We start from the raw sequence: 17,152 nt of genomic DNA on the forward strand, positions 1-17,152 counted from the left end.
CTCCTTGACTCCAGCTCCTCCAGCCAACAACTATCCTCACCTCCCAAGAGCCCACCCTCCCATGAGAAAGCAGTGTCCCTGAATATACTTGCTGTAGGCAGAACACAGTGTCTTCTAGAAGATGGTGCTCCCACCCTCACCCCACCCCAGATTTGGTTCAGTTTAGTCCCTGGGGCCAGATCAGGGTCTCATCTTCCAGTAGTTATTAGGATCAAGGCCCCTCAAGATACCCCCCTGGTACCAAGTTCTAGCCCCTGGTGGGGTCACCTGCCTCACAGAGGGACTATGGGGCCACCCTCCCTCCTAAATGCCTGACACTCTGGCTGCCCCCATCCCATGGACCTCATCCCCACATGGTGCTTCCAAACCCCACCTGCAGCCTTCCAGTCCCCGTGGAGTTCTTCAGAACCCTGATTTGACTTGCCAAGCAGTTTAATTCACTGCACATGCTGGTCCCTTCTCCAGAAGGTTACTCCAGAGTCCCAGCTCTCTGCAGAGCCTTCACAAGTCCAAAGGGCCTTGACCTCATTTATCACCAAATTCTTCCAAGGTCTATCCTTCTCCTGAGATCTCTCAGCCCAGAGCTCCCTCCCCATGATATTTGTATCCTCTTCTGCTCAGAGTATTATAACTACACCACTACAGGCTTCATCCTCCAAATGGGGGAAAGAATTAAATGGAAGCTTCTTCACTGGTCACAGGAAGGACCAATTGATGCTCTGGTCAGGGCACTTGCTCCAACTGCAGCCTCAGAGTTTGCCCCATGGCCTTCCCTACTCAGCCAAGGGGTTTGCCCCACCCTGACCACCCTCTGGCTCTTAGGGCTGGTGCAAGGGTCCTGACTCTGCCCCCATCACCCCCATTTCTATTCAAAGACCAAGAGGCATTGCCTTTGACTCCTACCCTCTCGGCAAGGTCTGTCAATGAATGTGACTAGTATTGGCTGGTGTTTAGAAGATCCTGCCACCTAGGCACCTTCAGAACCTGGAGCGCTGAGAGGACTGACTTTCTCTGGCCACCAGGTGTGAAGGTCCCTGTTCCACAGAGACCCCCTGAGGACTCTGTGCTGAACCTGTGCTCAGTGACTGCTGAAGTGGTCACCAAAGCCATTTAGGGCTCTTCAAAGCTATTGGAGCTGAACAGAATAATTAAATCTCTCCTCAAAACAGACCTAAAAAATGAATGTGACAATGCATTAACAACTGTAGATTGTCCTTCAATTGTGGGATTATCACTGCTGTGATTAGCACAGATGTCTCCTGAAGTCCAAAGGGGCTTGACTTTTACATTCTGCCCATCTGACTCCATACAACTATGACATTTCAAATCGTTCAGTTGGATCTTGTTTAGGGGAAGATGTTCTCACCATCTCTCACACCTCTGCATGGGGTCTGCAACCCACCCTGAATTCCAATCAGAGAGGAACTTTTTGTACAAGATGTGATGCCAGAGGCTCCAGAGGCCAGGAGAGGCAAGCCCTCCAGGGGCTCACAGCGCAGAGAGGAGACAGGCAGACAGAGGGATGGATGGGGCCTAAGAAACAAGTGGAGGGGAAGATTTTGACAAAAGGGCAGGAAGAGAGAAGCAAAGCAGAGGAACAGGATATACTGGGCATGAAGTTAGAGAATGGGGATGTGAAGAGAAGATGAAGCTACACACAAAGGGAAAAACAGGTCACTGGGCAGGGTTGTAGCTCAGTGGTACAGTGTTTGCCTACCATGTAGGACACCCTGGGCTCAACTCTCAACACAGGAGTGGGGGGAGGGGGTGGAGTGGCTTCATGAGCCATAGTGAAGAGTTCAGAAATAAGGGATCAAGACCTTCCTTGACTGGGTGGACCCTAGAGGAGGAAAGGGCTCTGGAGGTCACAGGGGGACTGTGGAGACTCTACAACTAGGTTTAGGCTTCCCAGTCCTGCTTTCCCCAAGCCCAAGCTGGCAGCTGTCTGTGGTCAATCTCTGAACGTAAGAGACACAAGCACAAATCCAGGGAAAGATCAAGGGAGGTTTCTGTTCATCTTATGAAAGTTTTAAACAATTCTAAGGATAAAAATGCAAGTGACTTTTATGTCATCTTAGAGGGCATAAGAATGCTCCAACTGGAGGGTACACTTCAGTTCCAGCCAGAAAACACATATGGAGCACCCAGTGTGTACAGCCCTGGGTTGAGGCTGTAGATGCAAAGATGACTTTTGTTGCCACATTTTGCTGCTAAGGAACCAGGTCTTGTCCCCCAGTGTTGTACAACTTTAAGAGGTACACTGGTGAGAGGTTATGGCAGGAGTTTCCATCTGGACAACAGGACAACGGAAGGTGTCCTCATCAACACTCTAAGTCCAAGCAAGAAGTCAGTCTTTCATGTTTCCCTTCCCTAAAGGAGGGTCTGCCTGCACGGGATCTTTGACATCACCCAGCCCAGCAACAGGATCAGGGCCAAGGTGGTACGATATCCCTCCAGCGCAGGCTGAGCATTCAGCTTGCGGGCAGTTTGATTCTGTCTTACCTGGAAGCTGGCACCCACCTGGCCCTCAAGGTCAATTCTCAGGCCAACTCTTCTTTGTAGAAGAACTTGGGGGAGAAATGCATACCTGATCAAGTCAGGAGTGAGGGAGGAGGAGGAGGAGAGCAGCATTCAGCATGGGAAGTGATCCATGAGACTCCCAGTGCTCCCGGATTGGTCTGGCCATGCTGAGCATCTGCTGCAGGAGGCTCTGTTTGTGCAAAGCCCCCATTTGTCCCCACAATGTCAGCCCATGTCGGGCTCCTCTGCTCCTAGATGAATTACCCTCTGGGAATTCATGACAGAGTCTTCGCTGGGCTTTCTCAGTATATTTCCCAACTGCTCTGAGTTTATAATTTTTTCAGGTCCTTTATCAAATATGTGTCATAAATACCAATGGGACTGGGAACATTTATCACCTCGCTGGATTCCTACTTGAGCCCTGAAAAAAATTATTTGGCCACACAACCTTTCTCAGGGCTCTGATTTAATGGACTTCTCTGCTGCAAAGCCACTGGAATTCTTTGCCTTTTAATATTTGACATCTCTTCCTCTTTATTACCACCTCGAACAGCCCTTCTAGTCCAGCTGGAACGAGCCCATTAGTCTCTGACAAATAACTTGTGTCGTTTGGTGAAAAATATGCAGAAGTTTGGCTGCAACTTCATCTCCAGTCTTGGTTCTGTCAGGGGCCTTGTTCTCTTCTAAACAAAGCATCTGACCCCAGGAAGACCCTCCTCGGTGTCCCTGGTCCTTCTCATGTCCCCTGCTTCTGGGTCCACAGAGCCATTTCACACCAACCACTTATAATGGGGTTGGAAACTGGGGTGGCTAGAGATGCCCATAACTAGGTGAAAGAATTAGCCTCAGAAGCATCACACACAACAGCTAAAGAGTGGTAGGGACCCAAGTGTCCATCCATGGGTGAGTGGATAACACAATGTGCTCTCTGCAAACAATGGAATAGTAGTCAGACTTTTGGAAAAGGAAACTCTGATGTGTGCTACAACATGCATGAACCTTGAGGGACAATCCCCTAAGTAAAGTAAGACAGTCACATATGGATAAATGCTATATGATTCCAGGTTGGAGGCATGCAGAGCCGTCAAACTCATCAAGACAGAATGGTGGCCAGGGGCTAGAGGGAGCAGGGAATGGGAAGTCGTATGTTTAGTTGGGAAAGATGAAAAGAGTTCCAGAAGTCTGTCTGCACAACAGCGTGAGTGGACTTAATACCACTGAACTGTACACTTTAAGATGGTAAAGATAGGACATTCTAACACAGTTTTTAAAAAATTAGCCTGAAATCGAACTAGCAAAGAAGAAACTGACACCAGGAAAATTCTGGGAGCACTTGAATCTTTCATTTATTCGAGTCCTCTGTATCAGGCTCTCGTCACATGACAGACAATTCTAAAACTTAGTGGCTTCAAATAATAACCATGGTATTTCAATGATGATTCTGGTTTGGTGATTTGGGCTGGGCTCGGCTGATCTGGGTCAGGCTGGGCTGGTGTTGGCAGGGGGTAGCTAGTCTAAATGACCCATCCGGGATGACTCGTCTCTGCTCTAAGCCAACAGGCCGTCCCCAGTTCGTTCACACGGTGGTGATGGCAGGGGCCTCAGAGACTGAGCAAAAGCCAGCAAAGCTTCTTGAGGCCGTGGCTCACACTCACACAAGGTCATTTCTACCACCTTGTATGGTCCAAAGCAAATCACAAGGCCAGCCAAGATTGAAAGGGTGGGGAAATGACCTCCACCCCTTAATGGGGAAAACTGCAAAGAATTTTTGCAATCGACCACAAGGGCTCTATATATGCCAGTCCCTGAGCTGAGTGATGCAGATAAAAACATAAATAAAACACAGTCTAGTGCCAGAGGCAGGCATGTAAATAAATAATCACAACACACAGCATGCTATATAGAAGGCAACCCAGGAATCTATGGGAGAGTGGGGGGAGGTAGGGGGCAGGCGGGGGGAGGAAAGAGTCAAACAGGCCTGGGCAAAATCCTGGCAGTAAAGGACCAAGAAAGATCTGTGCAGGGGAACAGAGGCTCAGTGAGGGCACCTGTCTGGACACAGGGAGGCTTCACTGGGGAGTAAAGGGGCCCCCAGAAGTGAGGAGGATCTGGGGTAGCAGGAGGCCTTACAGGTGCCTTGCTGTCCCCAACCCCCTCAGCCTTGCTGGGATCGTGTAAGCAGAAGCTGATGGCCAGGTTCTGTGGAGGTGGCTTGGCAGGGACAGGTAGAAACAGGAGCATCCTCTAAGATAATTGCAGAGACTCCAGTCCAAGAGCATGACAGTCAATCAAGTGCTCCCTGACAGGTGGTCCAGCAGGGACAGAGCTCCCCACTATGTGGCAGGGCTCAAGGCAGCCACTTCGTGGGAAAGGCCAGGGCATGGGATCCTGCAGGCACGGCAGGGACATCCCCACCCAAAGCCAAAGGGACCAGAAAATATTCTCTGATGGCAGTCATGGGGGCGGGGATCTTGAGGCCAAGGGTACGGTCCCCAGGTGAGCTCAAGCTGTCAGACCCATCACTCATGGTGCCCAACTGAGCCTTCTCCTGAGGAAGGCCAAAGGGTCTCTGGGCTGTCCTCTCCTCCAAATTCTGGAGCCATTGACTTCTGCAGGAGCAGGGAGACTGCTTTGAAGACCCAGCTCTCCCCCACCAAGACCTGCTTGTTGGAGGGTTTCTCCTCCAGGCACCGGGGAGGTTAAGAGTGCATGTGAGGCCAGCAGGTCCAGGCTTCCTCCTGGGGGCAGGGGGGTTCTGTTCCCTCTGACAAGCGCAGCCTGACGTGGCCCCTCCTGGCCGGCGCAGCAGGCAGCAGCGGCACATACCAACTGATCGATACTTTGAATGCGCCGGGGCCTGCTGTGAGAAGGAATCCCCTGGTGAGCGCTTTCATAAATTGAAAGATTCTTCTGGAAGTGAATAATCTTCCCCAGCTATTAAATCCAGATTCCTGAAAGGGACTCAGAGAAAACAGAAAGCACCCCCAAGTAGGACAGTGGCACCTGAATCTCCAGGCACCTGACTCTGGCCCCAGGATTTCTGGGGCAGCAGGTGGGCTGTGGACAGAGTCATTGCCGGGACCTTGACCCGAAGGGAAAATCTTGAAAATATCAGAACATGTGGGTCCAGCAACAGGAGCACCAAGTGCACCGTTGGTTTGCCTGGCCCCCGACGCACCACCTAATTCGGCAGACATGTGGCCATGTCTGTCCCTCACTGCAGCATGAAGACCAGGGGACCACAGAGCAAGAGTCCCTTCCCCTTTGTGCATAAAGTGATAGGAGCCCAGCCAGCTCGGGCAACTTGCCCAGGGTCACATAATCACTTAGTGAAGAGGCCAGAACAAGAACCAGGATCCAGGTTTTTGGAATCCCAGCCTGGAATTCTTTCCCTCATACACGGGGTTCATGGTTTGGGAATTAATTTGATTGGGGGCTGTTTTTGGAGTCCACATGTATGAACAGAGCCCTCCCTGAGCCGTCCCTTCCCTGTCCTGCCTCTGCTCACACCACTGTTCCCATGGCCTCAACTATAGCCCAGCCTCTAGCCTCCTCCTCCTGCCTCTCCGCCTCCTCCCACAGGCCCACAACTAGACTCAGCCTCCACTCCCTCCCTCCTTCCCTAGATGTCCCATGCTTCCTCTCACAGTCCCCTCCCACAGCACCGTGGCCCAAACACCCTTCTCTGTCCTTCGGTTACTGTTGCACCCCTTCACACCTGGAGCTGGGCGGTCATCACCATCAACAAGAGCTCCCCGTAGCTCCCGCAGTGAGCCAGGAACGCTGCTAACCACCTACCAAGCACCATCTCGTTAACCAAGGCCCTGGGTGTCTCCTTCCCAAGGCCACACAGCGGGCTGGAGGCCGAGTTCCAGTTCGCCCTCAGGTCTGGCTCTAAGGCCAAAGTCACCATGTGGGGCCTTCCTGCCTCCCATCCTGCCGCTGTGTAGGATCACTGGACACCCATATCTAACCTCGCCACGACCCCTGCACAAGACCCCCGTGGATCCCGCAGGCCCCAAGATTAACCTGGATTACGTTCTTGGAACCTGGCAATCCGGTAGCGTGTCTCATTGTTCCCCGAGCTGTTCACTGCCTCTGTCCCACATGCCACACGTCCTTGACTTTGTACCTTGCCGGCCTCTGTCTGGAGTATCTGCCCCCTGCTCCAGGTCCACGCATGCCCCAGGTGGAGACCCCAGTAGGGCCTCCCCACACACATGCCCCTGTGGTCAGCCTGTAATGGCGGAGTCTGAGGTTTGGCACTGCCTGGGGCACTCCGAGAGCACATTCACTACCTCAGTCCCCGCGTGCAGCTTGTTCTCTGGGGCCCGGCTTCCTTGGCCTTCCTCCTTAGCGCGAGTGCTTGCTAAGACGGCCTGCCTGACCGCCAAGGCCCAAAGCCTGGGAGCGGCTCCATCATGATTTTCACCACTCTCTGCAGGTAGAAGCTGAAGCCTCAGTCCCCACTTCACAGGTGTAAAAGCAGAGGCCCAGAGATGCCCAGGGGCTCATCCAGGGACATGCGAGCTCATGGCATGTGGGACAGACTGGGCCCAGGGGGAATCTCAACAGGTGGCCAATGTTTGCCCCTGTGAACAGCAACAGAAGCAAGGCGCACCAGAGCGAGATTCTTGAGTACAAAACAGGGTTCAGCATTGTCCTGGAAGGCTGGGGGGTGTGCAGGGGGACTTGTAGAGTGGGGCTCGGCTTCCATAGGCCGTCATCTCCTGTTTGCTTGCACAATGACATCTAGGTTGTTCTGACCCAAGGATCTGGCCTCTGAAGCAGCTGTTAGCCACGCCAAGGTCAGGCTTTGTTCAGGGGTCCTGTGGCAAGCAGGTGGGGAGAGGGTCACCTGAAGGCCCTCACTTTTGCAGAGGAGAAAGTATAAAATAAATAAACCAAATGGGGCAGCCAGCAGGCTCTTCCCTCCTTCTCCCTCCTAAGCCTTGGGTGGGTCTGGGAGAAGCTTCCAACACCCCCCAAGTCTGGAGCCCATGGCCTGGGCTCTGTCTGTGCCAACCCCAGGTGGCCAAGATTCCAGGCAAAGGTAGGTGTACACCTGGGTGGGAAGACCCGGTGGCTACTTCCTGGGACCTGCAGGGGCTGCAAACCAGCTTCCCAACGTTGAACCCCCAAGCAAGAGCGGGAGTCCTAAGAGGCTGGCCCAGAAAATGGGGGGTGCAGAGAGCCCCTGTCCCTTGCTTGCTCACCTCCGCCAAGAGTCCCTCTAAGTGTGACTGGACGGAGGTGCCTGCCAGGCCCTCGTTGGCTTGCTCGGGGATCCCTCCCCAGGAAGCTCACCCTCCACCACAGCTGTGAGTGTCTAACAGAAGGGAAACCGTTTTTGCAGGTTTTGTGGTTTTTTTCCTTTGAACCATGTCCAGCCCATCTTACATCACAATGCCATGCTTTACTTGGTCTCCAAGACATCGGCACCCATTGGCATTTGGAGAGCTTGTTCCGTAGTTAAATAATAGTACGGAGTCGTCTGTGATAATGTATTTTCTATGTTTCCAATCGTCAGTATGGGAATCTTTCCCCCCAAACTCTCAATTTCTGGGGTTGATTTTCTTTACTCATATTTGGTTTGTTTTTTTCTTTTTCTTTTTGTTTGTTGTTCTGTTTTGTTTGGGGTTTTTGTTTTTGTTTTGCTTTTTAAAGTTGTTATTCCCTTGGTTATGTAGCCCCTCCCAGTGGCTGCTTGTTGACGCATATGTTCGTGACTTCTGACTGTCAGTGTTGAACCAGTCTTGCCAAGAAACAATATCAAGTATTTTCTGTTTCTCTACTTCTTGAAAAAAATATTTTAATTTAAAAATTAAAAATTTAAAAAAAAAAAAAACTCTTAATGGGAACGTGGCCCTGTCTGTCTTCTCTGTTCTGCAGAAATGTTGAAGGAATTGAACCAGCAACGCAGAGCGAAAGCGTTTACAGACCTGAAAATTGTTGTTGAAGGCAGAGAGTTTGAAGTCCACCAAAATGTTCTAGCTTCCTGCAGCTTGTATTTCAAGGACCTGATTCAAAGGTTTGCCTTCCTTCCAGCTGTGGTCGGGTCTGTTCCTTTGTAGGACGCTTTTGTGTCGCTTTTCTCCTCCCCTCTCTTGCAGGTTCCTGAAGCGTGACTCCCTGTCACAGAGCCAGTAGCCATCTCTCCTCCTCCTTCCCAGTGTCCTCTCACACACAGCCTCAGAGCAGCCACTGCCCTAGCCCCCACACACAGCCTTGCTGGTCACCAGGGGCCTGCCAGCAGTAGACAACTCCCCTCCTTGCCCCAGGATCCCATGCTCCTAGTGGCTCACAAGCCCTCCCTGAGATTAGGAGGACAATAGACTCCATGTAAAGGACCATTACACACTGCCTCCCACTGGGTGAGCTCAGGGTCCTCAGATCCATCGTCACTGCTGTCGATGGCAAACTTAATGCCAGGAGAGCACATCGACCAGACCAAACCATCCCCACAGGGGAGCATGAGGCGCCCAAGGGGCTGCTTTTGCCCAGCTCGAGTAGGGGAGAAGAGACCTATAGCGGAAGCCTCATCCACGCCGAATGTCTTGCTACCTGCACACTGAGCCTAAACCGGCGCTGTCTGAGCACAGACCAGGTGTGTCCTAAACACGGTCTCTCAGTCTCTGCCCTCCCTTGCCCGGCCCCGGCCCCTCCCGGCTATTTCTCCCTGGATGAGTCTTCACAGGTGCGTGAGCATCTTTTTTGTTTTTTTGTTTTTTGTTTCTTTTTCATTATGTTGATTTTTTAAAAACTTGTCTGCTTCATACCCTTGCAAAGAAGTCAGGCCCCTCCTAGCTCCTGGGCGAGGGAGAGCAGCCGGGGCCAGCCCAGCGTCACGCCACGTTTCTCTCACCCATCAGCAGATTAATGCCGCTGCTCATTTTGCCTTGCAGCCTCTCCGGGGCGGACGCTGAGCCGGGACAGTGCTCAGAGGGGGAGGACAGACCTCTGCTTGCTTCCCAACGCTGTCTTGGACTTGCCAACTAACCCCAGAGCGACTGTGTTTTGTTTCAGGACGGCACACTGGCTGGCATCTCCTTTCCAACCCTTGTGTCCTTTGGCGTAGATCCGGGTGGGCTGCCCGGGATGCGAGGCCTGTCCAGCCACGCTGGCCCTCAGCCACACAGGAGGGGCAGGCTCTTTGTGACGTCCTGTCTCATGGGCAACTCGGTCTCCTGCCCCCAGTTCTTGGGTTCTCTCTGTCCAAGCACAAGAGCTAGAGGCACGAGTCTGGGGTGAAGGGCCACATCCAGTGGCTTCTTCCGGCCAGGGAGGTCTTTGTGCGCCACTCTTGGCTCATCTGGTCTCTGGGTCACAGATGAGCATCCTGGGGCCTTGGCCTTGCTCCATGGGCTGGGGAGCGCAGAGCGGGCAGGCTGGTACCATCCCTGAGCTGGTTATGGGGTGTCTTTCACTTCCTTCAAAGACCGCACGTTAAAGCCAGCTTCTGCCACACAGCAGAGAAGAGAAGAGGACCCTGGTAGGCGGGAACCTTTTTGGAGAGAAAGAGCCTTCTAGATAAGGACGGTGGGAACAGAGATGAGCCTGAGCTAGGGACAGGGGAGATGGCCTCCCCAGAAGTTGCTAGAGTGGGCAGGCCTGACCCCATGCTAGCTCTGACCTCCTGGCCTGGGTCTGAGGTGGGAGCCCTCAGGGACAGTGGGGACAGGATGCCCACCTGGAAGCAGAACACCTCAGCAGCCCTAAAGGGAAAGGATAGGTGTTCCGGGCCACTGGAGGACAGAGGGCACCCTTTGGGAGCTAGGAGACCTGGGTTCTACCTTTGATTCTGCCATTGTCCCATGACCTCAGGCTAGTCATGTCCTCTCGGGCTGCAGCCTTTCTCATCTGTAAACAAAGAAGTTGGCCAAGTGATGTCCAAGTCTGACCCTAGGGTGACAGTCATGAGGTGGGCAGGCCAGCCTGGAGAGGCTTCCCAGGCATAAGTTTCTGGACATGAGAGGGCGAAGTGTCAGGGGCATCAGAGGAACGAGGGCAGGTCCACAGACCAGAGTCAGAGCTGAGCTGGGGAAGGTGACCAACTGAGCACCCGGTAGGTGCAGCTTCAGCAGCCAGGAGACCACCTGAGTGGTCCAACTGAGGGGCATGGGAGATGACCAGATGGATGGATCCGAACCCAGACAGGGCCCAGGGCTGGAGAGTAGGGCTCAGCACACAGGTCCCGTCACTCAGAGGGGAGGCTGAATCTAGCCCTGAGGCTGAGGCTCTTGGTGTTAGTGTGTGGCCATTCTAAACTTGACCCTTGTCTGGCCTGGGCCAATGATAGCTGGCCAACAACAGCCTCCTGAGGCAGGGAAGCGGAATCTTCCCTGGAAGCCCATTTCCTTCCAGAGCCTCATAAAGTCATGGCAACGTTACGTTGTCTGTGGTCAGAGCAGCTGATGTCACCTTGTTGCTTTAGTCCCCTTTGTGCTTGGAATAGCCTTGCGGGGCGTTAGCTCTGTCCTTGGCACTGTACCAGGGGTCCCCTCTCAGGGAGCTATGTTCTTGAGAGGGGAAGGAGTAGGGACACTCTGTGGGACACAGTGTCCTGGGGCTTATCTTTTTTTTAATATTGATTTTTTTTAACAGAGAGAGAGAGAATTTTTTAATATTTATTTTTTAGTTGTAGCTGGACACAGTACCTTTATTTTATTTATTTATGTTTATGTGGTGCTGAAGATCGAACCCGGGGCCTTGCATGTGCTAGGCGAGCACTCTCCCACTGAGCCACAACCCCAGCCCTTGGGGCTTATCTTTGGGGGTCATGCTGGCCTGCCCTGGTGAGCACTGACAGGGCAGGTGATCCCCACAACTCTGCTGTCCCGGGCCTCCCACCCTGCCCAGGCTTCTCCTCACCTGTCCATGCCCACAGTGAGGCCATAGCACCTCCCCTCCCTTTGTCTCCCTCCTCTGACAAGGGAGCCCTGTAGAGAGGCCACCCTAAGGAACCAGGACTATCAGAATCCCCACTTTACAGATAAGGAGATTGAGGACAGAGTTAAGTTACCAGTCGATCTGTACTTCAAACTGAGGTCTGATGCCAAAGCTCTCATCAGCCACTTGCTACTCCAGAGAGCAAGAACATAGCTGCAAAGTCTGAGAAGAAGGAAAGCGAAATCCCCGGGCTGACCCTGCCAACAGGGACTCAGGAAGAAGGAATGCAGACTGCGTGCCTGCCTGCCTGCGTGCGTGTGTTCCAAACACTTGTAAACTAGCCACATGACCTCCCCAAGGAAGACAGAACCCTCCTTCTAGACAGGTCCCCACAGACTAGGGTGAGGTCCCAGTGAGGGTGGAGGCTGGGGACCCTCCAAGAGGAGAGATGTCAGGAGCTCAGTGCAAAGATGAGAACCCTAGGCTTGCCCACCTGTCCCTTTGTAGACTCATCTGAGTCCCTGAGACATTAGGGGTAAAAACCCTGAGGGACAAGTTGCTGAGCCCTTAACTCTGGACGATGAGGAGGGAAATTGTGAATCCAACCCTCCTTTAGCCTTGAACAGGCCTGGGGGTGGCCTCCCAGATCTAGGGCTTCTCACTCCCAAAGAGCAGGCTGCAGATCTGCCCTGGCTTTTCTTTTTTGACCCATGATGGAGAAGTCCTTCATTTATCCTCTGAGGACCAGAAAGGATGGCACCATTCTTCAGCAATAGCAGAGTCCCTCCTTCTGCCCTCACCGACACTTCCCAGCACGCTCCCCGGGTCGGGCTGTGGGAGAATGTGCACCAGCCATGGCCACAGAGGAAGGCTCCCGCAACACACGAGTGGGGACAGAGACCTGAACCAGGCAAACTGAAACCTGGCAACTGAAATCCTCACCCACAAAGCTGTTGGCATATTTGACATTTGAATTCTATTCCCACTTCATACTGAATGAAAATGGATAAACAAATTAGCCATTTTTCTAAGCTGATTTTCCCAAAGCCCTGTGTCTAGGATCTGGTCTTCCCATTCCCTCTCCAGCCATGACAAGGGAAGGGAGGGCAGACACTGGCTCGAGGCCCCACACGTGGAGTGGTACAGAAACAGATATAAACCTACCAGCCACGATGCTCACCCTGAACCTCCTCCCCCAAGAAGCTGGGTGTTTGTGGGTAGCAGCACCTGCCCTCTTTCTCTGGTAGAATAGACAAGAGTGGCTTAAAAATCTAATACCAGGAAGAGGGATTCACACCTCTCATGCTAGCTGAACGAGGGGGGCCAGACCATCACCACCTCTCAAAGGGTGAGCCAAGGCCTGCTTGAAGTCCCCAGAACCCAGTGCGACTTGGGCATGCCTTCTGTGTTTGTGCCCTGGAGCTCAGAACAGGGTGCAGGATGGGAATCACATCAGAGGGCAGAGCAGTCGTGTCCCTCACCTGCCCATCTCCCCTCCCCCGACTCACAACTGCCCCACAGTTCCCTCTCCCAGTTCCAGTGTGCAAAGTGTAAGCATCTGACCACTGAGCTGTGTGAGGGTGGATGAGGGACGCCACCCCGAGGTCTGGAAAGGGCAACTCCTATTCCAGGGGAGTCCACTGCTAGTGGTGGGATTTCCAACATCCTGCTAATTAGATCTAGGCATTCCTAGCCCTTCCTCGGACCCAGCTCTGCCAAGAAGGCTGTGTCCAGCACCCTGGGTTCTCCTGGGCCAGGGACAGACAGCTCTGGGCCACACACCAATGCCTGTGTAGACATAATGTGCGTGCCAGGGAGATGCTCAAACCTCGCTGTCTGGGCCTTGTCTCCTTCAGGCCTTGAGCTAAGCTGTGGACAAAGCCTCCCCCTCACTGCAAAGGGACCCTCTGTGGCTGAGTGGGATGATCCACACTTCCGGCCTGGGGCCTCCAGCCACTCCCTGCAGATCCTTTGCCCAGTGGCCTGCCACTCTCCATAGGAGCAGAGCCTTGGCATGCACCCCATGGCCAGGATCCCCCACCTGACAGTACCAGTGACAGCCTTCAGCTCCCGCACTCCCTGTTACAAGCCCGATGCTCCCCAGCTGTGCAGTTGCCTCTCTGTCCCAGAATCCCTATACCTGGCTCAGACTGTGGGCGACACAGGCAGTGCCACTCAGTGCAGTCATGCTAGCCCCATCCCAGCCAGCCTCAGGGTCACGGGCTATTTATCTGCCCAGCGCCCTTCCTCTCTGGGTCAGCCAGGGTCATATGTGTGCGTGTGTGTGTGTGTGTTGCACGCACACATTCTGAAGTCCCAGCTCTTCACTGAGTTGAGCTCCTGCCTGGGGACTCATATGCAGACAGCTGGGCTGGCCAGTGGTGGGGGCAGCAGTGACTCTGGGCCTCGAGAGAAAATGAGCTTTGGCCTCATCAGCCCTGCTGGGCTGTGGCCCAGAGTGACCTCCACAGAACATGGAGGGTGGTGGAGGAAAGGCCAGGCATGGCTTGGAGGAATGAAGGCAGAGGCAGCAAAGACTGGGAGCAAGAAGTTGACCAGATGGCCTCTGAGGCCTGGGGCAGTCAGGAGTTCTGTGATTTCAAGTGAGCATATCATCAACTATTTTTATACCTCGCGAAGCCAGCAGGCAGGGGATACACCCCAAAGGCAGAAGACTAGGTGTGAGAAGTCACTTCAGGAGTCACTGTGTATATCCGGGCGTGGGAGGGCCTCTGCCCATTCTCTATGTGGCCTGCACCTTGCCTACTCAGCTTCCCAGGCTTGCCCAGGGCTCAGAAGCAGAAAGGCCCCTGGGGCCCCTGGTCGATGAGCCATTCTATGGGGAGGGCCCAGTACAGGACCCCTAGGACGGACCCCCGACACTGGCTCAGGCAGCAGGGCTGCAGTGTAACCTTCTCTCTGCTGGGCCGCCTCTGGGTTTTCAAGTCCTAACCTAAGAGAATGTGGGCTAGCGGTAGAAATGCAGGAACTGTCAGGTAGAGAAGAGACACGTGGGAAGGGTGTCACCCAGCCTCTGTCATGTTAGTTCAATCTTCTTGTTTTACAGAAGAGAAGGCTGAGGGCCTGAGAGGCCCATGGCTGCCTGCCTGTCCATGGCAAAGCAGGGTACCCAGGTCCCCTTACTCCCCGCCAGTGCTACCCACCCACCCAGGCTCACAGCCGCCAGCTTCTCTGTGGCCAGCCGGCTCTCTTGCCAGACACTCCTCCACCCCCACCGTCAGCCACAGGTGCACCAAGGGACCAGTCACAAGAGTCTTGACCCCCGGCCTCCTGGGAAGTGAGTGGGTGGGCCACAGAAGTCATTGCCAGCCACAGCCCCAGGCAGGACCTGGCCTGGTGAGAGCAGCCAAGACCGGTGGCTGAGCCATGGCCTCTGCGACACCTGCTCCTGACCTAACGTTGGGGGTGTTCTTCCTCCGGCCTCCCTCTGTGTCGGTGTCGTTTTGCTTCATCTTATCTGTTTCCTTCCAGGTCCGGCTTTAGGGTGCGGCTGCCCGCCCTTAGGAGCCTTTGCAATGGTTTTGTATTTCTGTAGACACCAGATATAAACATACTGATATATTTGTGTCCCTCCCCTGCTCCCCCAGTTCACAAGCCCGATGCACACTCTACACGCAGGCCACTCTGACCTCTGACCCCGTGTTCCATGTGGCAGGAGGGCCCCGCCCCGGGCCAGGCCCCAGGTCATGGCTGCTGGCTGTCTGTGGCGGAAGTCCTTGGTTGTTCCCTCTCCCCCTCCCAGCTCTAACCATTCTGTCCGTCTATCTCGTCTCGTCTTCAGTTTCAAAGCAATGTCATGAAGGGCTTCCTTTCCATGCCTAAAAGGAAACAATATGTTTTTGGAAAGCGGTGGGGTTGGAGGGGCTGCGGGGACCGCTTGGGGCCCCGGTCTTTGGGCTCTCGGAGGGAGCCTCCGGATTGGCTGAGATGCCAGCCAATCAGGAGCCTCCCGAGCCTCTGCCGCTGGCGAGCCGCCACCTAGGTGTTGGCGCTGGCGGTGGAGCTGGTCAGCCTGGTGCAGACGCCAGGGCCAGCAGGGGCTGAACGTATTGTTTCCCTTTGAGGCCAGTCCTGGTCCTCGTCCCCATCCACAGCTCATGCTTTTTGATTTGCATCTTTTTTTGCATGGACATGCCGAGTAGTGATAAGCAGGGTTTTCTGTTCTTTTGGGCGCCTTTGGTCAGACTCTTCTCTTTCAGATCCCGTGTCAGGTCATTAGGTTCAGGTGTGTCATTTGCTGTGTCCTTTGAGTCCTAAAACGAAGGGCGTGACCGAGGTATGCAGGGAGATCTGACCCTGTAAGGAAGCGGCGCATTAGCCGCAGGCTGGCAGGTGAGGACACCCTGGTCTCTGTGCCTAGGTCGGTGCAGGATGGCAGCCAGGGCGGCCGGGAGAAGCTGGAGCTGGTGCTGTCCAATCTGCAGGCTGACGTGCTGGAGCTGCTGCTGGAGTTCGTCTACACCGGCTCCCTGGTCATCGACTCGGCCAACGCCAAGACTCTCCTGGAGGCAGCCAGCAAGTTCCAGTTCCACACCTTCTGCAAAGTCTGTGTGTCCTTTCTCGGTGAGCCTGCAGGGGGGCACATGCGTACTTTGGGGGCTAAGAGGGCAGATGTGAGAAATCCCCAGAATCAGCGATTATTGAGAGGGAACCACGCTGTGTGCCCCAAAATCACTCTAGATGTGGGAGAATTTTGCCAAACTGTTTTCACATGAGCTTTTGGATAACCTGACAGGGACTGAGGGGCACTCTGTGTCACTTCCTGTAAGCAGCACAAGGTCCCTGGCCCCCAACAGGCCCTGCGAGAAACAGTGATCCAAGAAGCCATGCAAACAATCTGTTCTTGAGGAAGGCCTGTCCTCTCTGCCCTGACCGCTAAGCCAGCCCTGAACAAAGCAGCCACAAAGCCCTTGCTTTCCCTTAAATGTATTAATGCCTGGGCCACCCCAAATGCCCAGACAGTCCTAGACAACTGAACTGTCCCCTCAGTGCTCAGGACAGGCATCTAGGTGTCAGGGGCTCCCCCTGGCCACTGTCCCAGAGCATGCTCACTTTGAAGCTTGGTGCTGCCTGGCTGAACTGAGAGCAGGGAGAAGGAGGGACAAGGACAAGTGGCACAAAGAACCTGTAGCCTGGGGTGTGGCATGCAGAGAGAAAGCTAGGGGCTGGACTCAAATGGGAGCAGGTTAGGTGAAGTCAGCTAGGGGAACCCAGCAATCTAGAAAGGTCAAGAGCCACAGCCACAGAATGGGCCTCCTGGGACCCAGACACATCCAGACTGGAGGAGCCATTAGCCAGATCTCAGAAGAAAAGGAAGGACTCACTCCAAATTCTAGGGAGTCAAACTGGGGAAGGCTTAGGCCCAATGGTGGCCTGTGAGGGAGATGGTGGGTGGTTTGAGGGATGCTACTGCTGCCATGACTTAGGAAGCAGTCTGTGACCTCAGGAATACTGTAAGGGTTACAGAAGACACCATGCCCAGGCCGGAGGCAGGCTTTGCAGCCCTGACCCTCCCTCCACACGCAGTGAGGAGGGTCACCCCACCCCCACAGCCTCGCTCCTCCTGCCAGGACCTGGGAGATGAATCTAAGGCTCAGGGACACAGGAAGCGGTCTTCTGGGGACTCTGGATGCTGGAGACATGGGCTCAGAGGCAGACACAGTGATGGGGTTGAGAATCAGAGGCAACGTTTCCAGGGCCGCGGGGTCAGTGGTTGTGCACT

The 17,152-nt window shown here is 54.1% G+C and overlaps 1 protein-coding gene across 1 annotated transcript in view; it reads left to right on the top strand.

The window, feature by feature from the left end:
* Klhl29 (kelch like family member 29) overlaps positions 1 to 17,152 on the top strand; it is a 282,372-nt gene that overhangs the window by 252,121 nt on the left and 13,099 nt on the right. The window contains exons 6-7 of the mRNA XM_046441335.2: positions 8,413 to 8,551; positions 15,791 to 15,993. Of these exons, the coding sequence (XP_046297291.1) occupies positions 8,413 to 8,551; positions 15,791 to 15,993 (342 nt within the window). The remainder of the gene's footprint in view (positions 1 to 8,412; positions 8,552 to 15,790; positions 15,994 to 17,152) is intronic.

The sequence above is a fragment of the Marmota monax genome, unplaced genomic scaffold (assembly GCF_021218885.2).
Source record: "Marmota monax isolate L192 unplaced genomic scaffold, Marmota_monax_Labrador192_F-V1.1 WCK01_AAM20220418_F8-fsc00010, whole genome shotgun sequence".
Taxonomy (NCBI): domain Eukaryota; kingdom Metazoa; phylum Chordata; class Mammalia; order Rodentia; family Sciuridae; genus Marmota; species Marmota monax.